The sequence below is a fragment of the Cebidichthys violaceus genome, unplaced genomic scaffold (assembly GCF_023349555.1).
Source record: "Cebidichthys violaceus isolate CVI_PGR_0920_01 unplaced genomic scaffold, fCebVio1.0.p SCAF_10, whole genome shotgun sequence".
NCBI lineage: Eukaryota > Metazoa > Chordata > Actinopteri > Perciformes > Stichaeidae > Cebidichthys > Cebidichthys violaceus.
In genome coordinates this window covers 178,353-204,738 of record NW_027176263.1, presented here as the reverse complement: position 1 = coordinate 204,738, position 26,386 = coordinate 178,353, and the positions used below count along the sequence as shown (strand labels likewise).

Here is a 26,386-nt window from a genome sequence, read left to right as displayed (position 1 = left end):
TGAGACCAGGCACCTAACAAGATGGCTGTAGTTCTTTTTATACACACACACACACACACACACACACAAAGTCTGGGGTCGAGCCGGTTTCTATAAAACGTGATTTATTAAACAGCGTACGTGAAATGCTGCGTTCCTCGCTCGTAGAAAGCGACACACTGGCCCCTTCACGATCACACGAGTGTGTTCATCTTTGATTAGGACGAGCTGCTACAGTGCGACCAGCTTCATGGTGGAGCAGCTGACGCTCACAAGACTCGCTAATGTTACCCTCACCTGAGCGCAGAACCCTTCCACCAGTATTAATCCTTAACTCGCTGAAACGTCGACTTAGTGTGACTTTCTTTGACTGTTTTCTACAGAGAAAGGAGCACATGTGTTCAAAACCCCTGGTTCACTGTGGCGAGAGCACAGAAGCGAGTCATGAATCAGTGCAGCGTTGCATAATAAACATCGATACTATCAATGGTGAAGCACTGCATTGTCAGATCTTTATCAAGCAGTGTACATGCAGTGAACACTGTTTTCATTCCAATGTGGGATTTATTTTAGAATATATGGTCCATACATTCTGCATTTAGAATTTGGACGCAGACTAAATGACATTAAAGTAAATGTAGTGCTAGCAGTGGCAGACACAGGTGTGTGTGTGTCTAGTGATGTGAAGTAAAAGCCAACTTGGTTCTCCACTCGACTAGTAACACTGGCCGCATATTGCCTGACTGGTCTTTGTGTTTTCTGCACCTTCTCAGTCAAACATGCTGGAATACTTGTGTCTATGTGTGAGCTCATTCAAGTGGAGACTGGTACAATCAAAAATATAAAAGTGTTTGCGTTTCTTTGGAAACCCCCCCCCGATCGGTGTTACCCAAAGTGAAAGATCTGGCCGAAGGAGGCAGTGTGAAGGAAGCCTTGTGTGATTAACGGAGTAAACAGACGGGGATATCGTTTGGAATATTGCAGTTATTTCTTGATCACTTCCTCTTTCAGCTTGTCAGCCAGATGTTTTCTCTTCTGCAGCTTCTTCTTCTCCTCAGCAGAGATCTCCTGCAAGAAGAACCGGACAGAAATAATAATCACCGCCAGTGGCTTAAGACAAAAGTGTTGATAGAATGAAAAAAGCAGTGGGGAATACAACCAGGTGTACATGATTAGCTAGAACAGTATTGGAAATGTGGGAATGCGACATGTATTATCAGTGTTTATCAAGCTTTATAGATGTGTTGATGAATTAAAATGCTAGCTTTCAATTCAAAACCATACGAGTAGCTGGTCCGTGGGTGTGATTATCCGATCCAGCATGTAAATGAGACCTAATGCTCTTTAGTAAAAGACTGCAGTCTGTTCCTTTTCTGTTCTCGAGGGGGGGGGGTGACAGAGCGCGACAGAGGCAGTTGATGGATCACCTTCTGTTTGGAGGAGTGTTGTGCTGAAGGAAGAGGAGCAGGAGGAAGAAGAGGAGGAGAAGGAGGAGGAGGGGTACAGGCCCCATTCCTCTGGGACTGCCCCACCGCCTCCTGACAAGCCAGGTCAGGTCAGAAACAGGCAGAAAGAAACGAAGAGCAACCAGCCGATAAATAAGACGACGGGATGGTTGTGAAGAAAAAGAAAGGAAAAATCAGGAGGAAAAAACGTGGGTTAAAGAAAATCAGGTGAAATCAAGAATGTAGTTTTGGATGTAAAAGATAAAAAAAAATGTGACCAAACTGAAAAGAATGTAAAAAGTCTAAACGATAAAGCCCCGTCACAACTTCTTACCGTGATTACTGAGAGACAGGACTTTGAGAGGTCTAAAGAGAGACACGGGGAGAGGCTGGACTTACTGGGACGGGGGTGGGGGGCGTCTCCTCCGGCGGGGTCACCTGCTTGGGTTTCTGCTGCTCTTTTTTCAGCGCGTGCAGTTTGTCTCGCTGTTGACGCAGATATGCCGCCCTCTGCTGGAGCTGCTCCTGCTGAGACGCCGTTAACTCCTGGGAGGGAAGAGGAGAAGGGGAGGTGAAACGTGGAGGAGAACCAGAACAACACTAACACAATGAAGGTTTGTGCTCATTTAACTGTGTTCCAACTACTTTACATTGCTAAAAAAAAATGGTTTGCAGGAAGCTCTACGTTGTACTGGATATGTTTGTTGCGCACTGAAGTGATCTCAGCTGTTAAAACTCCCAAATTATTGTATTTTTCGAGCACCAGAGTCCCTTCAGAAAACCTGATTTTACTGCAAAAGGGTCTGACGGTCTACAGACCTGGTCCTGCGTCTCCCATGAGGGAATTTGATACCCCAATAACGACGACTTCTCACATCTGTGCTAAGTGAAGCAGGAGGACAGACTCACAGTATATGGCTTGGAGAAGCCAGCCTCCCTGTGTGCTTCCTCCAGCCACGCCTCGGCTGCAGTCTGGCTGCTGCCGCTCTGCTCCTTGGTGCCGGGACGGAGGCTGACGGAGGCTTCACCGGACTTTACTGGAGCTCTCACAGCTGGAAGGACTCTGGACTCCACACCATTACTGCCACAATCTGCACACACACACACACACACACACACACACACACACACACACACACACACGCACACACACACACACACGTTTAAATCAGTTTGATACCTCACAGCGTTCTCAGGTTGGTTGTGAAAGGAGAAGAAAACTAGTAAACAAGAGAAGAGCAGCTCAGAGGTGGAGAAGAGTTTGAAGCTCTTCTGAAATACCTGGTGTGGGTTTAGACGTGGAGCTGCGCTTCGCTGCACTTTTCGTAGCTCCTCCCACTGGGGCATCCTTCTTGCTCTCTTCTTTGGTGATAGATTTGCCGTTGACCTGGAGGAAGGGACGCATTAAAAAGGGAAAGTTATTGGAGATATCAGCCGTTAAGATGTCTGCCTTGTGATGCTTAAAGCGCCAAAAACTCCACTTGAAAAAAAACTCAACAGCAATGTCTCTTTCCAGGAATCATGACCCAGTTACTCCTGATGATCTGAAGACCTTGGTGTGAGCAGTGAGCTCTTTTTTCAAATGTAGTTTTTTTCCTCTCCAAAACGAGGCGACTCAAAACCAAAACCATCTAGAGTGATAAACAGCACTACGGGTAAAAGGAAACGTATATATTTTTGATTTGGGGATGAACTTTAACCTTTAACACACATTGAACAGATGACACAAAACACTGCATCAAAATCAGCCCACTATTGCGACGCGCTAATGCTGCTACAACCCCATGTAGTGCTCAGATTGTAGACTTGGAAGCACTAGTGTGTGTTACTGTAAACATTGCTGGATGCTGGAGAAACATCTGCCACATTTTCCATTTTCCCTGCTTCTCTTTCTCTTATTTTGCTAGTACCTCACCAAACTGACCAGGGACGACCCCGACCCGTGAAAGACTCATTTACATTATCGAAATATCTAAAGACAATGTTCAATCGGGTGTAAAATGCAAGAAACACTTCCCCAGTCCCCCTGCAGTCAGCACATATTTGAATCTATTGATACTACACAAGCTACAGGATTTAAAACTACAAAGCTTCTACATGACGGAACTACTACGCATGCTGTGAAACAGAAGAATACTACCCGCCCTCAGGATGCACTGATACTTTTGAATATTACGCCAATACTTGGTATCAGAGAAAAATCTCTGACGCTTACCTGTTAACAAGATCTCACATACAGTGTAATCAGTTTTACATGTACACTTTTTAAAATGGTATTAATGCATCCTTAGACGGGGCAGTAAACTGTGTTGATTTTATTATCAGGTCATTGATTAAAATGGTTCCGTTACCAGCTCAAATTCAGTGGCAGTGTTTCCGTTCACTAGTGGGACGTGGTGACCGTTACTGCGGCCGCTGTCACCATTCCCCTCAGCTGTGGTCTTAGCATGGAATGAATTGGAGACAGTGTCACGTTATAAAAAAGGCGAGATCGGGCTTTAAAAAGGGGAAAACAGTATGTTGGCGGTAACCATTAAGCATTGGTGGTGTCAGGTACCGCACGTCTGAAATAAGTCCAACAAAGTTCACACAGAGATGCTGGTCTTACAGGTCTCACTGGGTTCACGGTGCTGCTGATGCCTTACCTTGGCAGCGTTGCTTTGTTGGCTGGCAGCAGTGGAGGTATTCTGGGCTTCACTGTTTTCTGCTATTGGCTTATCAGAGCAGCTGCTGGAAGTGGAGCCAACCTCTTCACCTAAAAGCAGCCTCCTGGACATTTCCTCATCATACTCCTCCTTTGACTTTCTGAGGGAAAAAAAAATAAAAAATATTACATTTGAATTTGTCAGAATTTTTTTTCTCTATGCATAAATTAGCCCAAGCAGAAGTAATTGCATTTGCCCGAACTGGTCCTGATACAGAGCATTAAAGAGCAACCTCGGACTGTTTTAAGAGCATGTTTAGCAGCCCAGGTGTGAAGAGAGCGAGGCTAATCTACAGCTAAGCAGGTTCTATTGTACGTTTAACCTTTGGCAGATGGAACAAATGGACTAGAAGCTAGAATAAGACAGCAACGTCATGTGATAACCACAATATGCCCTCCCTTGCTCCCAGGCATCACCAGCTACACACAGATCCTTTAATTTGATTTATTTAACAACTTAATTTGAATTAGAGGAGACTTCCTGCAAAGCGTTTACCAGGTAGGTGTGCAGATAGAGAGAGATCTAAAAGAGCAAGAAAAGGATAGTCGATAAAAAAAATCTGCAATATCTTTTCAAGATTGAAAAATATACAGAATAGAATATAGAATTTTATGTAACAAAACTGAATGAATGTAAACCACAACATAGTGAGCATCAAGAGACACGTTCAAGTCAGTCCGCCAGATGTGAGACTGCTGCACAGCTGTGCTCTGACAGAGTTTACAGCGCCTGAGAAAAGCGTTTCTATAAACCATGTTGTTTATTTTGCCAAATCCATCACAGGAAACATTTAGCTGCATTAACAACGTTCATGGTATGTTGTCATTGAATGGCAATGCAGTTGCAAATCCTTCATGGTGCATTCAAGTGCTCATGGTGACGTCAGATGCAGAAAGGCGTTGTATTGGCAGTGTAGAATGCTAGAAAACGAAAAAGTTGATAAGCAGCCAAGGTATCCTGGTAAGACAAAGGGGATAAAAATACTATTTCTCTCAGTTGCTTGTTTAGTGTCAATCCCTCCAATCTACATTAGCTGGACTCTAAGGAGCTTAGCCGCGGTCCCGTTAGACTCAGTGTGTTCTACTTGGCCCGGCTGCCGCTGGCAAAATCCCATTAGAGAGCCGGGGCCCGAGCTCCAAGACACCTGGACACATAAGGGCAACGGACGCATGGAGAACATGTGGCAGTATCAGAGGAAAAAACTCAGATCTAATTACATGATGACTGAATTAATGAATTAGTAAAAAACAATTCAATTAATACAGATCTACTGACCTAAACTGTTTTACAGAATAGGTTCATTTTGATATTTCAGCCTAAAAACATGAATACAAAACTAAAACGTTCTATTGAGTGTGGTAGGTTGTTGCATGCGTAATGAAATAATTATATCTGTGAGCTTCATAAAAGGTTGAGGATTGAACCATCAAACTAGGCCTACATTTCACATTTCAAACATAATCTTACACAGCTGATTTTTGAGCTTTTTGTCAGAATTTCATTTATGCACCCTAAATTTCAAAGAGAAGAGAAGAGAAGAGAAGAGAAGAGAAGAGAAGAGAAGAGAGAGAGAGAGAGAGAGAGAGAGAGAGAGAGAGAGAGAGAGAGAGAGAACTTACTTGAGAACTTCCTGCAGGATTTTCATCTCTTGATCCTGCAGCTCTGTCATCACATCCACACCATCAGTCAGACACTCTGGAAGGGCTCCTACACACAGAGCAGGCGCATCACTTGCAGCTATATCAGAAGTGTTTTCCTGTTTGTTTGTGAGCGTGTGTGTGTGTGTGTGTGTGTGTGTGTGTGTGTGTGTGTGTGTGTGTTATAGTCCAGCCTACCGTTCCTTTCTTTAATGACTCTGAGGGCTTGAAGCTGCAGCTCCATGTTCTTCTGGACCATCAGGGAGCGAAATATCTGGAAGTCATCTGTAGCCAGAACTGTCTGGAACACAGACTGAGCGACAAAAACAAAAAAAAACACTAATAAGACCATGAAAAGTCACTGTGCCCACAAGGTAACGATCAGAGAGAAGCATCTGTGACTGATATACCGAACACACTCAATGCCTTTCATTACATCTGTAAGTAAAGATCAATTTATTCAAATACTCAAACTTGTCCAGAAGAACCTTCTTGAACAGCTACGCTGTGTTGTCTACATTACCGAGGTCTAAGACTATTTCACAGAATAAAAAATGAAGGTATTGATTGAGATCGTCAGGGTTCCTATGAGGATATTCTTGCTCTGTTAGTCCTCTGTGGTTCAGGACAGGATGTACAGTATGTCCGGTGTGTACACTCAACTCCCAAGTCCCGACACAAATTAAGCGATGTTTGCAAACAGAGCGCTACTTATGCCTTATCTGTCACATTAGCTTCCTACCTGTATTCAAAGGTCTGCCCCCCCCCCCCCCGCCCCATCTAGGCTAATGCTTTGAAAATCTTCCTGACCAACCTTTAATACAAGATCAGTGTTCTTAGTTCAAGAGGGTCATCAGGTTTTCAGTCCATGCTCAGCATCTCTCTGCAATATTTCCCTTCTCCCTTTGTCAGTCTCTCTTAGTGTTTTTCTGCCTGAAGCCCAGACCTACAGCACATCCTGCGTCTCTGAGTGACTTGATCACAGAAAAGATACAGTCCGCTACAGTAGGTAAGTCTGAAGAGGAAGGACACTGCAACACATTACAAAGTAACTGAGTTATGCTGCAAAACTGTCTCAGATAAAGATAACAGAATAAAGGAACTTATTATCATTAATCAGTGATTCTGAGCCTGGGCCTTATTCTTTATTTTTCTAGCTTTTTTCCCATCAGGACAAGTAATTAAGGTAAATTGTGTTTTGCTAATTTTACTATCCAGGGCATAAAGGGGAAGCAAGCAATCTCTCATAAAAAAAAAAAGCCCAAAAAAGCAAGAAAAATGCAACACTACACAAAATAAGGCCTCGGTACTACTGTTTGTGTGACTTCATGATCCTGTTTGAAGTCTCAAACTGAAACAGAAGACACAACTCTCCCGTTAATCTTTCTTTGAGGAGAATTTGACCTGCTTTGTAGCCATTAACTATTTATCTCAGTGGTAATTAATGAGATCCATGTCTGCTGAGGATTGCGCCGAAATCCGGATCTGCGTCCCTGCCAACCTGACACATCCACTTTACACCTGAAGATCAGTGCAAAGGAAAATCTAACGCTAGACTGTAACATCTTAAACTGTAACTAATACGATAGAGTTGACAGGCGCCATGGCAGTGAACATTTGAATATATGTTAAAGTCGACTGATCGATTGAGAGGAGGGCAGCCCTAGTCACATACCGCATACTAATTTTGCCGATTCATCAGGAAAACACATCTGCCTTAAAAGGAGGAGACTAGATATGTTTGGCACCATCTACAAAAGCAGTGTAATTTGGGGTTATGTAAGCAAATCCTATCCCAGATTCTCCAATCCAGGTTAACTTGCAGGCCGGCAGTGGTGTGCCAGCAGGGAGCTTAAGGTACCTGCAGTGTTTTGGACTTGGCAAACGGAGAGGTGCATGCGTCCAGAAACTGCTGCTCGTCGATGCCAACCTCCTGCATGTAATTCCCCAGCAGCTTCTCCACCTACAAAAAGCAAAGCAGCTTACATCAGTCCAGTTTGATGAGTCAATAACGTCAAACCCACTAATGAGTAATGTTTACGGGACAGTTGGACCAAATACTATACTCACCAACTTCTTGTACTGCTGGTGGATCTCTGTGTATGACAACTTGTTTTCATCCTCGTCATCAAAAACTAAGAAAAGGACAAAAATAATAACATATACATGTTAGTAATTCAACGTGTATACTGTGCCCCATAGGAGGCACGTGAAAACACTTCCTAAACTATCTTTATGTACTTATCTGTGTGTTCTGTAGCTTAAATCACACACATTACGGTAATCTACGTGACCCTTTTGGTAGTTGAGGTCTGTAAATTACCTTCACTGATTTATGACTTGCTACATTGTGTCGACTTGCTAGCGTTACCTGTGGCCTTTGTGGCTTCACACACCGACGACAATGTGTGATAAACTCGCAAAAAAGGACGCGTATTACGGTAAAAAAAAATTAAAAAAAAATAAAAAGCGAGCAAAAACAACGCAGTCACAAGTTAGCGTTAGCTTAGCCACATGCTAACGGTGCACAGCTTCCAGAAGAAGCTTTACTGTGAATACATATATAAATAAACTTTGTTTTTACCTGTGCATTTGTTCTCCATAAAGTCCATGACGGGAATGACCCATTCGGGACTCCCCAGGTAGCCAACGATGCTCTCTACGACCCACTCGCTGTCATCCTCAGCCATGTTGGCTGCTGCTGAGTAACAACAACAACACCAGCAGCAGCAGCACCGCGATGTCCGTCAGGTCGGCTACACCACGAATATACAACACCACCCAAACCGATGGACAAAGACATCTAGTTGGTTGTCCCTATTTGATCGTCTCAGTGGCGGTTTTCTTTCCTCCTCTCTTGACGGGACGGGACGGTCCCCAAGGAGAATAAAAAGCGCACTCATGAATTCGCAAGCCCAGGATGGTGACGCCTAATCGGTTGCTAAAGTAACCGTTACGTCATTCCGACGCTGCACGAGCTCATGCTCGAGCGGCCACGGTTAGTAATCAATAGCAGTGGTCAGTATTCAGAAAGTACTAATACCATACTGGACAAATACTAAATCTACTTAATACTTAGAATTATGGATATTGCATTGAAAATGTGAAAGTGTTAAAGTATGTCAGCATAATTAGGAAAATGCACTAAAATGTATTAAAAGTACTCATGCAGAAACATGGCCCTTGTGACTGTTATACTATTATATACTGTGTTCTATAATTAGATTAGTACTCATGAATTACTGTGTTAGCTAGCTGTAGTTGGTTGATGTTGAGCTAGATTTAACTATTTTGTATATTAAATATTTCTATTTTTATTTATTTAAAGATTATTTATTTGCTTTATTTATTAAGTGATTCATTGTTTGTTAAAAAAATAATCACAATTACCCAGAGCCCAAGAGAACTATAATTAAAAATGGTTGTTTTGTCCAACTAAATAGTTAAAAACCTCAATATGATAATAAATAAATTCAAATTGTTAAAATAAAAGCAGCAAATCATCCAAAAGCAGCTGGATTAAATTTTGGCTTGAAAAATGTGTAACTCTGCATCATATTTTATAAACTCTCCATATGTTTAATGCATTTTTCTAATTTGTAATGTAACTAGTAAATAAAGCTTTTGAATAATTGCACTGTAGTAAAAAGTACAATATTTACCTCTGAACTGGAGGAGAGGTATAAAATACTCAAGTTAAGTAGACATTGTAAAGAAAAATGTCCCCTTCCGGGATGAATATAGTGTATTAAAAAAGGTACTTCAACCTGACGGTGATTTGGGTTCTTGGGACATGAATCATGTGAATATTATTGGTCATTTTTCTGTCTATAATCAGTATGTTCCTGTAGCAGCCTGAGTACTCCTGCTTAGCCAGACACCTGTCCATTCAGGCTACATGGGGCCTGACAAACAGCCACAGTGCAATGACTAAGGATTTACTTCTGAGGTAAGCCACGCTGCTTTAATTAACAGCCTTTGTGTTAAGGAAACACAAGTCACTTATACTTAAACACAAACACACACACACACACACTAAACAACAAAGAGTACTTTTTTATTAAGAGTAAAAACATAGCGCTCATATAATTCAGTAGTGTGCATTAACAAAGGTATTCAATACATTCCTTCTGTATTTTTTAAAGGTATATACGCTTTCATTAATATCTCTAGAAAGGCTCATAGCTACTGTGCACACTTCATAAAGGCAGGGCATGCAAGCAGCAGTCATGCCGAAACAATTCAATAGAATAAAGGTAGGCGACATTGAAAAGTTTTACAGTGAGCATTTAAATTGAATAGTGCTTCAGTCTGTTAAACTTTGAGCTACATCAAACCTGTCTCTTCTGACTTCAAGACCGCACAGAATCTTTCACTGTGAAAATCGTTCAATTCTCTTAAATCTCACTGGATGGACGGACAGACGGTAATTCAGAAACATTCCTCCTGTTTTTGCTTGGATTTAATAATTTGCATGAAGCAGATTGTAAACCGTTGCTGATTAAACGTGTAGTCCTGGTCCCCTGCTAACTGGAAAACAGTAAACAAGTAATACACACAAAGACTCGGGTGCAGCCCCCCGTGTAACAATCATAGAGAATAACAGCAGCGTAAAGTACTGAGTCTGACTCCAGTACAGCAATTCAGTGTGTCGACGTAGGGCTTCGCAAGAAAATATGTGGACGTCAATATTGAGCGTTCTACTCACTCTGAATGGAGAAGCTGTTCCAGAAATGAAAAACAGATTGTTGTGTTTACTGCATATAAGAGTCATGTAAGAGTCATGAGGTTTTTGGAGAGAAAGCAGCATGGGAAAGTAGTTTTTTTGTTTTATGCATATTGAACTTAATCACAGAGCTGCTTATGACATTATTATTGATTTATACTTTAATTCTTTATATATTAACTATTCTGAGTACAATATGTGTTATCCTAGAAAGAACGATCTTCTGATCACCTCATACCAAGAAATAGCAGCTATCAACATAATTTCAGTTCAGACGTAAGCAGGAAAATCACTTGCATTCCCATGTCGCTGCCTTTTATACATTTTATAAGAATTGGCATACAAACAGCAGTTCCGAACAATATATTTAAAAAATGCCTTTGTATAAGTTTGTATTCAACATGTTCTTTCTCAAGACCTCCTCTAGATGGCAGCCTCTATCCGTCATGACCAGATTACAATTGTCAAGTGGTGTGTTTTGTTTCATTTTCCACTGGTGTCAGTGGGTCAGCTACATGCGTCCTGTCTGTACATATAGGGAACATGTTATGATGCACGTGTGTGTGTGTGTGTGTGTGTGTGTGACCGAAACTGAGTCTGTGTGGTAGCTTTAACCTGTAGCACAAAAAGAGCAGGCACAAATACTGTATGCAGAATACTGGTGATATCCACCAAAAATGATGTGAAATAAACGATTATTTCTGGTTACAGCTAAACGTTCTATGCATTCGGTCTCCAGTTTCCCTGCAGAATTAAAACATGCAATTGTTCTTCCTGCTAAGTGAATTCAGACGAAACCCTCATAACACCTGTGCTCCTCCTACATTAAAGCACTGACCATAACACCCTGCATATTGTCCATGGAGACATGGCTTTGGAAGTTAAAAAAAAAATGTTCCTACATTACAAACTCACAAGCATTGTTGCAAAAAGACGTTGCGCTCACAGAAAAGAGGGTGTAAAGGTCTTAAACTGACATGCAATCGTTCAAAAATGCAAATGAAAGTCGCTACAAGCTTTGAGTCAAAGGTAAATTAGTTGTTCTATACTAACAATCATGTATTTGTATCTCCACCTCCACACGGTAAAGATAATATATGTTCAGTAACAGGCAAGACATTACAGGCAACAGCGTCCTTGAGGTTAAACTGCAGCAACTTCGGCTGTCAAGCGCTGTTAAAAATTCATTGTATTGATTTGGCTGACAGCAGAGACTCTCTGGTCCCTTCTAGTATTTGTTCAATAAGTCACAAGAGTGCATTTGAAGGAATACTGTAGATATCCATTTAATTCGTCTCATTTTCCTCGGGTTTGTATATTAGAACTGGAATGATTATCTTTATGGGCCGTACCAGATCAATAGCCCCTCTTCCTCCAGGGAAACATACTTTACTGATTGAAAAACTCCACGCCATCGTACATTTGGTGTCATGTAATAAACACGGCAGAATAGGTGCGTCATCTAATTCAATTATGACCTCCATAAAACAAAACATCTTGATATACACATGGCGCTGTGGGGAGATAAATGACGCATCATGTCCTGGATTATGTAACCGCTGTCTGTGTCGTCTTCAGTGCTTCTGGTATTGAGATTCAGACGTGGTGGACATGATTTAATCAATCCTTTTAGAGCCACAGCTCTTCAACTGTGGGTCACCACTCAAAATGAGTTATGGTGTTGTATCCATTACAGGACCAATGGTAATGCTTGTCAATTTTCAGCATGTCAACAAAAAACCCCTAATATGTACGCATAAGGTTGTCTTGTTCTTTAATGTCATTTGACGTTGGAATAAATGAACAGTTTTTATAACTGATAGTTTTAGGTTGATTTGGTCTACATGAGGCCAAAGTAGCCACAATCAGAGTACAGCAAGTGTAGTAATTCTTCCAATACTTTGGAGTGCATCTTTAATGCTAAATGTAGCTCGTGTAGCTACACATCCATCCATCTCTGCATAGACATCCAGGCATCTTTCCCCCTTTTAAAGGGTGATAAAAGATGACTGCCACGCAACAGCTAAAGTGACATATCATAATTAGGCAATCAATCCTTTTCTTAAGAGATCTTATGAAATAAGTAGTAAGGTTCTAAGTTATTATTACAGTGTATCAATCAGTGTTTCTTTAATTATTTAAAAAAAAATCCATCAAAAGTGCGAAACTGCAGGTGAGCGTTTCCTCCCTGAGTTCCTCCGTGAACACGATCGAGTCCTTCAAACCAGATATTACTCAACGCTTCAAAGTTCTTGTTTTCTTCAAAATGGCAACAATAGAATGCTACAAAGACCCAGTGTGTTAAGTCCATTGTTACTGGAAGTTCTCATCGTCGTGCTTCGTGGTCACAGGGACCCGTTGAAGATCTCTCTGCTGCCGCTGCTTTCAGCCGGCTGACTGGGTGGATCCATTGGATCGTCACGGTAATTACCTTTGACTTGAACCTGTCTGCTGTCAGGGTGACTCATTTTGACTTGTCCCCTCTCCTGGTAACTGTCTATACTTGGCCCCAGTCCACTGGCCTTTCCTTGGCGACCAATTTTGCTTGTTCTGTCATCATGGTGCTTAGTTTTAACTGGCGTCTGTCCATCATCTTTGTGGTTGTGTCTCATTGGTGCTGGTCCGTTATTGTGCTGGCCCGCCCTGATAGGCACCGGTCCACTGTTGATCTGGTGATTGTTGCAGACGGGGATGTTATTGACCTGCAGTAATTGGGTGTAACGGGAAAACCAGTCCCTCTCGAATGTAGCCCTCAGCTGCTCCACCACCGTAGAGTTCCTCTCCTCCATGCCCTCTGGCTGACTGATCACCAGGCCTGCTCCTGCATTAAACGTGAACTCATTCCCCACCCAGTCCAGGTTACCTGTCGGGTCACAGAGAAAGAAACAGAGAAGTGACCACACCACTTAAGAAACCAAGCTATGCCAAGGTGAGGAAACTACATTTTTTTTAAACATTGCCATGTCGTATCAGAGGATGAATATACGGAATCAAAGACTATTCTGTTTTGTAAAGCGCCGGGTTTTCAACTTCTAGAAAATATACATTTTTATAGAAATCGCTGACCATTTTGAGAAATACTTTGCTTTCTTTCTGGGAGTTAGACGTTGAGAAGATGATGAGAAAATCGATTCCACTTTGTCGTCTGTGTGTTAAAGCAAAGAGCTGGAGCCAGCAGGTGATTAGCTTAGCTTAGCATAAAGACTGGAGGCAAGGGGGAAACAGCTAGCCTGGCTCTTTCCAGACTTCAAAAACAAGGATATCAGTAACAGTAAAGCTCACTATGACAAATGACAGTGTAAATCTGCACGTACACTAATGTAAAAGCAACAATTTGTAGTTGAGATCTGCATGAGGTGAGCAGAGACATGTAGGACACAGTCATGAAGTCTAGTCGATGAGCTCACCTAAATAAATGGCTCGATCCGTCACCATGAACCTGTTGTGGTTTATTCCCTGGAGACTGCCGTCCCTCTGCACTCTGGGGTTGAAGAACTTCTACACACACACACACACACACACACACACACACACAATCACAATCACAATCAGTGGTGCATCGAGCATCGATAAAGCGTATCTGTGCATTTAGAAATAGTACGCGGTGGCTTTGTACTTACAGCTTCCAGTGAGCAGTTGGCCTGCTCCATGCACAGACTCCTCAGGGACCAGAGGAAGTTGAAAGTAAGCGGATGAGTCTTTTCCCAGCAACTTATCAGCAGACGGACCCGGACCTTCCTCAGGATCAGAGCCTCCCGGATAAGACCGTCGATACGGGACCAGTACCTTGGCATGGATACAAACACAGAGTTCAATCACTTGAACCAACACATCCAAGCTTTTTTGATAAAAAATGCCTATCCAAATAAATTCGAAGGAAAACGACTCCAAAAGCGGCACAGTGGGTCTAACCTGTGAGCGCTGCGGCTGAAGAGGGGCAGGTAATCGATGATGGAGATATATATGAAATGGCGGGCCTCCTGGATGACCCTGGAAATGGCTTCAAGGTCATTACTACGATGTTTGGGGATGAAATCATCCGGGGAGGTCTGTCAGAGGAAAAGACAGTCAGCGCTGGTGTTGAGAGGAGAACACAGTCAGCGGCTGTGTTCTCCTCTCTGAAGAAACCCGAGTACAAAACAGTCAGAGCATTGCGTAGCCAGATGTTTATTACCACAAAAGTTACCACATTTTCTGCACTGTTATCACCACAGCAACCAACCCATCATCTTAATGGTTCACCAAAATGACCATTAAGATTTGATGCCTTTGTTTTATGTGTATCACCATCACTCTTCAACAGTAAGAACTGTCGACCACAAAGGTTAACCTGGTGTTGCAGAGAGTCATGAATAATGACAGATGTCTTGTGTTTTAAATGATTAATTGACTGTAAAGCATCACTTTAAAGAAATGTTTTGGCTTTTGGAATCTTTCTCTTTTATACAAGTCTTCCCCTTTACATGTGCCATCATATATATTCATTTGAATTTATTTATTTAACCTTTATTCAATCAGGGTGATCCCATAGAGATGATCTTTTATAAGGGGTCCTGGCCTAGATGGCAGAGTTTTCATTCACCACGTAAAAACACAGATAACCGACTTAAAAACCAAAGCAGTAAATTGTTAAAAGCAAAATAAAACGATAAAAACATTTTTTAAATAAAAATACTTTAAAACCAGCAAATTACACAAAAGATAAATTCAGTTTTAGGACAAGTAAATTCAGTGCTCAAATGATCCTTAATCAGAGATTTTTTTAAATCTTTTTTTATAATTTTTTTTAATAAAAAATGTAGTTTAAAATGTCTGCAGCTCACACCAGGACAAAGGCTGCAAAGAAGTAAGCCTCGTTATGGGTTGGCATATCAACCTTATCCTTGACATATCAATCAGGGAAAAACACAGGTTTTCCCTGAGCTAATCAACAAAACAAACTATAGCTGTCACTTACAGAGACGTAGGCCTGAGCCTTTGTGCTGTTGAGAGTGAGCTCCAGTGGCACGTCCCTGTTGAAGAGGGCAAAGACACGCTTGGACCAGAAGGAGGGGATGAAGTCTCTGTACTGGAGCCCCCAGTAGAGGCTGAACACTTTGTGGAGGTCCAGAGCCAGACAGCTGCAGTCGTACACCAACACACCCAGCTCCTTCCTCTGGAGAACAAACACAGCCTCTGTTAGATCCCCATGAGCACGCAGACACACACACACACACACACACACACACACACACACACACACACACACACACAAACACACTGCACCTTCACCTTGTCGGGCCATATTGTCACTAAGTCTCCTCCCATCACAGGACTTCACTCATCGTCACAGCCAGCAGCAGGGTTTGAGAGGACACTACAGCGTTTCTTTTCTCCGTTCTCAATTTCCAGTCTTTGCTCGCTGCTGCCTTTTCATTTCAAAAAGGCCCTTTTCAATTTCAGCTTCTAAATTGCCTTCTCTTCCACCCCTGACATTCTTTCTCTCCCTTCAGAGTTTACTTGAGCAAAGTAAATAAAGCTTAGATCCCACATACTAAGGGCTTACTTGGCACAAGCTAGTCTATCTGCCTCAAAACGCACCATTGTCCTTTGTCTCTGCAGGTGTCTAAAGATAGATAAAGATAGATAAACAATTGGGAAGACGAAAGAATGGCCACTTTCTATTTTTGCATGCCGCCCCAACTTGCATGCCCCCACTAAACTCCCACACCCATCCACTCCCCCATCTCTAGGACTTTTTTGGGAAGAAGACACTGACTTATGCACAAATATAACCTTTCGTAATGTGTACAAATTCAAGTTTGCATGAGTAGTATGTGTCAGTAAATAAATCATATATTAAGCAATGTGTTTGTAGATATATTAAAGGGTATATCGACAAAAAAGCTAAATACACAATCTAAAAAATGCAACATTTATGAACCTGTAAACATCTATTTTAAACGATTATTCAAAGTAAAGGATTTATGTATTACATGTGCTAATCTGGATATATTTGCCAAATCAGTTAATAGGCACTCACGACCGTATTATGAAGTATTTCAGATGATGCCGTTTTCAAGAGGGACACCTATATGCAAACTTCAAATACAACGCTGTACTTTTGAGTCTGAGCCAATAAGACATGATCAAAGCGCTTTACGTCAGGGGATGCAGAACTTGTTATGTAATTAAATCTCATGTAAATCTATTAGATACAAGATTACAACAAAGGGTGTAAGTGTGTGTTACAATGCAGCTTCAGAATTTACAGGACTGAGACTGCGACGTAGCATTTTTGTCAAAAGTCCCTGAGTATGCATATGTTTCAGTATGAGTGTGTGTGTGTGTGTGTGTGTGTGTGCTGGTGGGTCTTGGCTACTGTGGCAAGGGATCTCCAGTCCATGCTGGCGCTGCCGATGTAGAAATGTTGTCGGTCAACCACCCAGAAGGAGGATTGGAGGTGGCCGTTGATCAGCGCTGTCGTGTTCACATAGTGGACATCAGCGTCTGGAATTAGAGAGAGAGAGAGAGAGGAAGAGAAACAGAGGTAGTTAGGAACTTAGGAAGTAGGAAGTTAAAGACTAAAACAAAGGAAGCTACGTGTGAGACAAGGACAGGGATAAAGGCGGATCTGGCCACAAACAACGTTCAATAAGAAAATGACAGACAAAGGCAGATGAAGGGAAAGATGGAATGAGATGAGAGATTTACAGCTGGGGAGGAAGAATAGGGAGAGGAAACAGTGATGTTTGAACACAGACACACAGAATGTGTGATACAGAGAGAGGGGAGCTGACTGTGTTTGGCGAGCATCCCGAGCTCAGTCGAGTCGATCATCCCGCTGGAGATCTTCAGCTGGATTCCTTTAGCTTTCAGCCCTTGCAGCCTGGACAGCAGAGCCCTGCCCTGAGGGACACACACCACAGAACATCTGCTGCATGAAATTCATGCTGTGTGTTCAAGCAAGATTCTTTTGTGTTGTTTACTGTAGATTTTCTTTGTTATCGTGGCTCCGTCAGCAGTCATTCATGGGCTATTTCTGCGCTACATTTCCCAGCAACTGTGACGTCTAGTTTCTTTTTTTTTGTTTTTATAAATATTCGTTTTGATGTATTCATATTTGTGGGTGATACTCATTTCTTTGTTTGTTTAGCTTCCTGCGCTCATTCTAAATACATTGCATGCTTCCAGATTATTCACAGCGTAACCTATTTAATTAAATCCAAAGACTTTCTAGTTTCAGAATACACTGAGAGTAGAACATATTAGAGACTTTTTTAATGAGGTACACTGAAGAGGTCAGAAGAGGTAAAACAAATCATCTCCAAATACAATCCATTGACTTATTCTAAATGCATTCCAGTCCATCACAAATGAGATGTAGGTGAATGGGGAAAAGACAGATAGAGAAAGTTGAATGTGAATTTGGTGAAATGGGCTTCATTTCAATATCCAGAAGATGTGTCTCATATTTTGTTTCATCAGTACGGATCGTTTTACACCAAACCTGCTAGAGGAGTCACTCTATTGGGAAGTCTGTTGTTTCATAAAATATTAAAATGTTATAGAATGACTGTTAACGGTTTAAAAGTACAGGCATCTGATTAAAGGGGCGCTTCATCAAACTTACATGTTCAGTTTATTTGCTATTCAGGTCGTGAAAGCAGTTTTATGATGTCCTCTGTGACTCTGGAGGAAGCTTTCTAAACTCTAAAAAAGATAACCCTGATTATGTCATCAGGGTTACTTCAGCTTGAGCCTGTTGAGTTCAGATTTCTAGAAAAAAAGCTTGTTACAAACCAGCGACGTGGAGAAAACATGAGCGTTTACCAAGCGAGGAATGTCTAATGAAATACGCTATCAAGTTGCATGATGGGAAATGTAGGCTCCAGTGTTTCTGGGACTTTAACCATATGTCTGTCTAGTTTCCACAGTTCAGGAAACTCTTGAATATCTTGAATTCCTTCCATTTTTTTATGATTTGAGGTGTTATAGCTGATGTTGCCTTTTTTAAACCGTTGTATGTGACAGCTAAAAGTTAACGGCAGCTAAACTTTTGGATTTGAGTTATCACACTGTAAAATAAGTCTGCAGAGCCGACAGCGATTCTTCTCAATGTGGTGCGAGTATTATAATCTTTATGTCAATTCACTCAACTGCTGTTCACAATAACGGGACACAAACAGATATAAAGAGAAGTACAGTGCACATGTCTGCTGCTGATATCTCCACCTCCACGTCTTGTGACTTCACCGTTACAGTCGCCTGTATTCAATTTTCTGGTCCAGCCTCCCTTTCAGATGAGTTGTCCTTTTTTGGCAGCTATTTTGCAGAGAGCTGGAGGCTGAAGAGCCGTTAGCTCCTCTCAGCCCCGAGGCCTTGGAAAGGAGTTATTACTTTCCAATCAACAGCCCCAGACTTTCATTAGTCCTGACTGTCAATAACACACATCCAGTTCAAACCCAAAACGAACATCTCATTTTGAGCAGCCTGAAAATCACGGACTAGTATTTGTAAGTAATATTACAGGGACAGTTATTGATTTTATGCTCCGATGATTATTTGTGTCTGTTTACTTACAGTATTCCATGCTGCCATTTGGTCTACTTTATTAGTCTAATTTGGCTAAGACAGGAAAGATATGTTATATATGATATACTGTATATATCATCTGCTTAATGACCTGGAGATGTGGATCAAAACAAATAGCCACCATGTTGGACAGCTAATGCGAATAATGCAAGTCACATCAACTCTTCTTGTATGTATTATCATCAGTGGTGGAAAGTAACTCAATACATTCACTCAACTATAATATTTCAGGTACCTTTACTTCACTTGCATATTTCCATAATTTACAAATCACTATATTTAAGAGGAAGATATTGTACTTTTGACTCCACTTCAATTATTTGACACCTGTAGTTGCTGTTGATTTTAAGATTAAACTCTTGTGAGCCTTGTAATGTAGCTGTAGTTGTCAAGCTATGGGTGGAGAGACTCAGATGGGGAGCAGTATATTCAAATGAACCTGCATGTCACACGGTAAGGGCAGCTAAATCTGAATTACTTGTTGAATCATGTATTTTCTGATCTAAGCAGCCCACAAAAAATACTCACTGGGTTGTAATATTTCATACAGTTTTGGTTGGTAGGCACTCCAGATACCCAAATGTATGTCCACAAGCACTGGAAAAGTGAGTTTTTTGTGATATATCCCCTTTAGGTTAAGGATCGTCGTACTTCTTATACCACTGATTATTATGTAACGGAGGCAAAGACATGAAGAAGAGACTATCTACATCTACATAAACACCACTTCTTCTGAGTCAAGTCTATAGGCTTGCTCTGGTTTTACCTGTCTGGCAGCAGGCTGGAAGCTGGATTCATAATCGGAGGAGTTGAGGAGCCACAGCGGGGAAACTATCTCCACGACCCGGATAGCTCGGTCCAGTAAGCTGTACAACCCCACTAAGAGCGGGAGATTTGATGTACCATTGTCTACGAAGGAGATGTCTTCTGGGATGTTCTCCACAAGCACCACTCTGAGGAAAATAACAAAGAGATAACGAGTAAATTAGAAAATTATTTTTTTTTAAAAAAAGGACCTGCATCAAAAAAGAAAATTGCAAAAGTGCATCATTAGGCTGAGCCTCAGAGACCTGTTAATGGAAAAAAATGCTGAGGAAATGAATATGAGGTTTGTGTTCTTTCACAAAGCAATTATCTGTCTGCATTTGCAGCAGAATTATTATGAGCTTGGGTGCCACTAATATGAGGTTATAGTCCGTCTGTCATACTACTGACAAATTAGCCAACAGCACCCTTCCTCTGGATCGTTAGCTTAATGAGAGTTATTACGATTCCTTGACCACACATGCCCTTTGATTCCACCAAAGCATCATTACATATTGTACAGATTGCCTCTGGCAGGGGCTGAGCATAATGGAAGGTTGATGGGCAGAGTTGTCAGCAATGCAGATTCAATTACACCTAGTCAGGGAGAAGTGACTCATTTTTGCCGTATTCTTGTTGGTTTCTCATATGCACTACTCTCTAAGCAATCACACAGTGCATTACTGTAATCGTCAGCACTCTGATGCAGTATATGATATACTACAGTAGGCATAATTAATTCATATACGGAGGCAATATCAATCTGTATGAAGGAATCAGTGGACTGCATGGTGTACAGAATAAACATACATCCTTGAGATTGTCTCCTTAAGCTTCAGTGCAGTCAGGTATTTTTCTTTATCATGAAACTGTCCCACCAAATTGAAAAGGGTATTGATGTGAAGCAGTTGTTTTGCAGTATAATGTTTTGTATATATCCCTGTGAATATCCCTGCACTTTCTGCCAAGGTGTAATGTCAATTTGTTTGGCCAACCATGACTCTGAGCCCCACTAATGTATCTCCAGTTCCCATTTTGCTCCTCCAGAATGCCTGGAAGCGACAGAGGCATTAGCGCTGGAGTCAACAGACTGAATTAGCCGTGGCAGCCCTAGATCTGCAGCCACACAGAACCAGCCTATTATCGAGCTCCAATGCTCCCCACATGCTCTCTGCATCTGGTTTAGACATCGATTTCTGCCGGCAAGATTTTATAAGATAAATACAAATGGGGAGAGGGTGTTCAGTGAGGGCAAACTCTGACATAAATTCTGCACCTCAATGGTTGATTAAGTTTCTGGATAAAATGCTTTTCAAGAAACTCAAAACTACTTCTGCCAAAGACTTAACTCAATTCCTCGTGAGGTGATGCGTTTTAAAAGAAATTTAGTTTATTATAGAGTTTAGTATAGTGATAAATCTGTCTTAATAAACATGACTTTATTATTTTAATCCACCGTCATCATACTTTCAAAACCATTAATGTTATCAGTGCAGACATAGACAGGATGCCATTGTGACTGAATGTGTTATTCATTTTGCTGGTTGGTCACATGAATAAGTCATGTGCTGCACACCTAATATAACCGCTGAGAAGTGGTAAAATAACTCTTGATATGATGCATCAAAATAAAGTTACTGTTATTTTGTTCACAATGTTAAAAACAACACAATGTAAATTAGATTGAGAGGTGAGCTGTAATCTGGTTAAAAATCCAGCTAATAATCTTAGTTGTCCACTTAGAGCAGCGGAACAGGCTTTAAACACAACATTAACGTATAATCACCTTACAAAGTTATACACTAAACATATTATAACATTATAACAGTTGCCTTCACCAGAACACACTGCAGCTTTTATGATTCATTTGGAGTCGTGTTTCTGGTTAATATTCACTCTCCCTTTTTGCTCTGTTTTGGTCTCCACCTCCTCCAGAGGGACTCTTTTTAGCTGATAATTGCTCCTCTATGTTCACCAGCTATTTGCTGATTTTGTTGGTATGCGGTTTGGTGCTGGACCGCTAGTGTGCAGTGGGTTCATCAGAGACTTTTCTCTGAAAATGGAAACAAAGTTGATATAGAAGTGAGAGTGAATTAAATCAATGAAGTTGCATTTGATCCATTGTTAGTATTACACCAGTGCAGATTTAAAATGACCTTTTGTAGTGAAGGACGTTTTTGTTGTGATTGATTATTATTGGTTGGAAAATGATTGAATTGCGTATGATGTTTAAAACTGTAAGTTCAAGTGCGAAAAAAATCTCAGGTGTGAAAAGTGAATCCAGCTCCTCCTCTCCTCTGGTTGCAAAAAAGAAGTCTGAGAGTATAGAAGTTTATGAGAAAATGATCTATACTTCTCACTTTATTTATTATCTCAGCAAACATTGTGAGTTTATGATCTCAAACGCAAAAGACGACAAAAGTCGTCTTCAATTGTTTTCAGGTCATGAAAGTTATTTATCCCAGAAACAAATCTTATTCAGCTTTTGGGTTGTATTTAGCTCCATCCTCTTGTGCCACCTCTGGTTGCAAAAAAACAAGATGGCGACGGCTAAAGTCCGCAGATGGCGATGGCCAAAAATGACAAACTCAAGGCTTCAAACCGGCAGACCACAAACGATTGCTGTCGTGTTTCTTTTTGTCATATTTCTGACAGTAGAACAAAGTGGAGTCTGTGCCGGTGGACTCCCTGGCGAGGACTCTACCAAACGGATCTTAGCACTCGGACCAGTCAGCGCACAGGGTCAGCTGAACTGTGACAGCTCAGTGTCTATCGAGTGCTTCACTCAAGGGCACACTGGTGGGAGCATTTGCTGGAGGTGATAATGTACTTGCATCCCATTGAGGGGCCAGTTGCCAGCTCACAGCTTGAAAATATATTCCTGGCCAAAGTAAAGCTACGTCAGGTTTTGGAAAGTGGCCAAAGGTCACACTGTAGGAGTCACAGCCTCTGTGCTCACAACATGCTGATCTCTCCTCACCGAAATGACAGTCAACATGTTTCGTGAAGCAGAGTTCTGCAGAAACTCGAGTAAAGTTGGCTCGTGTGTTGCTGAGGTCGGATATGCTTCCACTTGTCAGCCACGGAGCTAAAGACAGAGTGAGTAAAATGAAAAGAGGAGTGTAACAAGGCACAAACAAACCAACGCAGCGGGCTGTGATGAAATGATAGAGAAGATTAACATCCTCATCACACGGCGGAGAGTCCACTTTGTTCTCAAGACAGCAGAAACTAGGGCAGCTACAGTAAACACCTAACAATGAGGAAAAACAAGGGTGGATGGAAAACAGATGGATGAGATGGAGAGGTAATCTTATTTTGAAAGAAATCCTCTCAGTCCGCTGTAATGACCTGGAGGTTTGATGAATGGTGCTTCTGAGTCCTTTAAACAGGCAGACAGGCTTTGGTATTAAAAGTGGAGAAAGCGAGAGTCGTCTCTGCCTGCAAAGGCTTCATCGATTTATGCGGTCTGTGATGCCCACTGCTGGTCCCCCTTCCTTAGAAACCCATCAAGGGTGCGATTAATCCACGGCAGCCGATACCTAAGTGGTGGAAACTTTGCGGTGTGTGTGTGTGTGTGTGTGTGTGTGTGTACATGAGACAGTCTGAATGTAAAATCCCTCACTCTCTGACTGATAAAGGATTCGCATCTTCACAGTGTGGTGGGATAACGCAGTTGGATTAAAATGATAAACTCTCCATACTGATGTTTTATTCCAAAAAGCAGAACAGAATAAACATTTTTTTACACTATTACAGAGCTCCCAGGTTAAATGTTAAACAAACTCATCATAAACACTTCACTGCTAGGAAACTGTATGTAAAAATGCGAATTACACATGTAAATGCTTGTGATGGTGTGTTCCCGCTGTACCGAGCGACAGCATGAGCTGTGCCAGGCCCTGACATCTGATATAAATCATCCACCATCTCGTGAGCTGCCCTGAGCTCTGGGTTTACAGCAGCACAGGACATTAATATGGGTATCACAGGCGCTGCTGCTGCTCTGCTCCCTGCATGCTGTTCATTTTAAAGGTGGCTAAATGTCACGTCCAATGTTTCATCGACAACCCTGCTGTCGTAGTATGCACACTTTATATGTAAATTTGAATCCATTTCTTGAAACATGAGCCACTTAATGAAATGTTTCTTTAGCCATGATCCTCCCATGATGTGTTTTATGGAAATTAATGTAGACTGGAAGTGCTTAATTTATTACATTGTCTGTCACGACGGCTTTTATTGGGTGTTCCCCGACATTTTTGACAAATGGCCAATACTTTGCACCCACTAATCAGAGCTCACTATAGACCATACTGTATGCGTCGCTGTACCAGATACTGGTCGCTGAGATTCAAAAGGGTGCTCTTCACGGAGCAGGCCGCCATGTTTCTACAGTAGCCCAGAAAGGACAAAACCAAACACTGGCTCTAGATAGGGACCCCGTTTTTGTGTTCTTGCGGTGGCCACCGTAGCTCTACAGGGAGAAGTTTGTAGGAGACCCTACAGGCTTCAGAGAGTCACTTTGTTAGTTCAGTAGATGCATATTTGTGCCTTGCTCAAATGCTTTTCTAATCCGGCTGGTGCTGTTCTTGTGTTGTGTTGGCTTCAGATCTGCTGAACTGATGTTAGCTAACTAATACATGACTGCTTTTGATTGAAGAGCAAAAGAGGTCAAATGAAATATTGTCAACATTTCTGACTTGAAATGCTGTTGAACAATTATGTTAACTGTGAACATTGTACATTACAAGGCATAAAAATAACAAAGTATTCATAAAATTGCCCACATTATGGCAATGATGTCAGACTAAATTATTTTTCCGAGCCTTTATTGCAGACAGTGGAGGGACGTTGCTGTCCAATATGATATTTATTACTAACTGTAATTGCCTGAATGTGACTCCACTATAAGACATTTGTTAGTTTTAAAGGTTATTTTTCTAAAGGGTTATCCCAATTAACTCATTTAAAAAGGTGGTGCCCATTCTGTTAAGAAACATATTCTAACAGACACATTTCCTGTGATTGTATAACAGTCAAATTACAAATCTACTGTCGATGTTGTATCCTGAAGCAGCCGACTGTCTGCAGGGTGCTAAAAGTTGAACAAAATTGTGGGACGCAGTAAGTCTGGCTCTCCGTTGTTTCTGCCCTTCCACAAGGCAACTGTAAATCAATACTAACCTGCTTATCGGCCGTCTGACGCCAGGCAATTACTCATGTACATCAGGGATCCGTCAGATGAGAGGGTTTGAACTGCTACCACTTTGCTCCAACAACCAAGCAGCACACACTGATGTTAAGAGGAATAATGTTTTACTGCAATCACAGCTGAAATTGTTCCTCCTCAGAGGGAATAATATAAATCAAATGAATTATGTGTTTGATTGTACTGCCAGACAAAGACATGAAGTGATCTTCATCATCTGTCTGCATCAGTAAGACATTTTCTAACGCGGATGCACAGCAGCAGCAACTCGTCCCACGTCTCCTGTCCCTGAGATGCAAGCATTAGCATTGTTCAATATGAATATGAAATAGATCAAAGGGATATTTACATAACAAAACAGCTGTGTGTGACATACAACATCACTAACAAAAAAATCTGCTGAGTCATTATTTGGGCTGCTAAAAGGATCAAAAATATATTTTTGAATAGATGCAAAACAAGGAGGATCAGTCTGCTGTATTTAGATTGTTAAGAAGAAATAGGGATGATTTTTAAGTTAATCACGGAATCATGTTCATGACTGAAAAGGGCTTTACAAGCATTACTTTGATAAATTACAAGCACCTTAAAGAATTTAAGTGAGCGTGAGAAAGCCTCAGTGCACCCCATTATGTGTCAGTCTCAGTAATCTATCACTCCTCCTATTTTGTACAGGAACTTGCTTTGAGGAAAATATTTTACCAAATCACCAATTATGTTTCACTTGCACGCATGTTATCGGTCTTTCCAATGATGAATGTCGCAGTGAAAGTTCAATATTCAGCTTATGGGATAGAAGTAACAGTAAACCCCTGGAAAAATGACAGCACACATTTCTAAAATGTGTTTGTGTCTTGTGCTGCAAACAGCAGCTGATGAATCATTCCAACCCCAAATCTACCCTGATATCTTCTTCTTCTTCTTCTTCTTCTTCTTCTTCTTCTTCTTCTTCTTCTTCTTCTTCTTCTTCTTCTTCTTCTTCCTTCACCCATCAGCCCTCCCTCAGCCTCGTATTTATCTCTCATTTCTTCCCCCTCAGGCTTTAGGGGTCCTTCACAGCAGGAGAGGAGTCCAATTCAGCTTCACACGTTTGGATTACACTTTCAGCCTTAAGTGGAAGAGAGGGATGCCTGATAGAGTTCTCTGAAAGGTTGTTAAATGGCTGATTTGGGGAAGAGGAGGGAGAGACTAGATGGACACGGACAGAACAAAGTAGGCAGAGAGAGGGGGAAGTAATTGGAGGTTGAATGGCAAATTGGGAGTCTAATGGATGGGGAACCAGTAAAGGAAGTAGAGAGCAGGGA

The 26,386-nt window shown here is 41.5% G+C and overlaps 2 protein-coding genes across 4 annotated transcripts in view; both read right to left on the bottom strand.

Moving 5' to 3' along the window:
• Positions 1–87: 87 nt before the first annotated feature.
• On the bottom strand, positions 88–8,688 carry cfap36 (cilia and flagella associated protein 36). 3 transcript variants are annotated; one of them, XM_068718994.1, is made up of 12 exons: positions 8,351–8,688; positions 7,837–7,901; positions 7,628–7,729; positions 5,965–6,079; positions 5,749–5,836; positions 4,070–4,229; positions 3,776–3,865; positions 2,706–2,811; positions 2,334–2,515; positions 1,824–1,970; positions 1,407–1,517; positions 88–1,047 (listed from the first exon to the last, which is right to left on the bottom strand). In XM_068718994.1, the coding sequence occupies exons 1-12, from the start codon at positions 8,454–8,456 to the stop codon at positions 964–966; spliced, it is 1,356 nt and encodes a 451-aa protein (XP_068575095.1). In that variant the 5' UTR covers positions 8,457–8,688; the 3' UTR covers positions 88–963. The 3 variants fall into 3 exon arrangements, with proteins under 3 accessions (XP_068575095.1, XP_068575111.1, XP_068575103.1); XM_068719010.1 differs by lacking the exon at positions 1,407–1,517; XM_068719002.1 differs by lacking the exon at positions 3,776–3,865.
• Positions 8,689–9,802: 1,114 nt separating this feature from the next.
• The window catches only part of LOC137878599 (inactive phospholipase D5-like), a 44,261-nt gene continuing 27,677 nt past the window's right edge, over positions 9,803–26,386 (bottom strand). The window contains exons 3-10 of the mRNA XM_068718961.1: positions 19,833–20,019; positions 17,272–17,380; positions 16,854–16,981; positions 15,450–15,647; positions 14,405–14,541; positions 14,113–14,278; positions 13,900–13,990; positions 9,803–13,355 (exon numbers count right to left, since the gene is read on the bottom strand). Of these exons, the coding sequence (XP_068575062.1) occupies positions 12,838–13,355; positions 13,900–13,990; positions 14,113–14,278; positions 14,405–14,541; positions 15,450–15,647; positions 16,854–16,981; positions 17,272–17,380; positions 19,833–20,019 (1,534 nt within the window). The 3' untranslated portion in view covers positions 9,803–12,837. The remainder of the gene's footprint in view (positions 13,356–13,899; positions 13,991–14,112; positions 14,279–14,404; positions 14,542–15,449; positions 15,648–16,853; positions 16,982–17,271; positions 17,381–19,832; positions 20,020–26,386) is intronic.

Excerpts from the sequence above, each read along its gene's own strand:
- cfap36 (XM_068718994.1), bottom strand. The coding sequence starts at position 8,456 with ATGGCTGAGGATGACAGCGAGTGGGTCGTAGAGAGCATCGTTGGCTAC. Across the intron at positions 7,902-8,350 it reads TATGGAGAACAAATGCACAG|TTTTTGATGACGAGGATGAA; the intron begins GTAAAAACAAAG and ends TCCTTTTCTTAG. Across the intron at positions 6,080-7,627 it reads CCAAGTCCAAAACACTGCAG|TCTGTGTTCCAGACAGTTCT; the intron begins GTACCTTAAGCT and ends TTTGTCGCTCAG.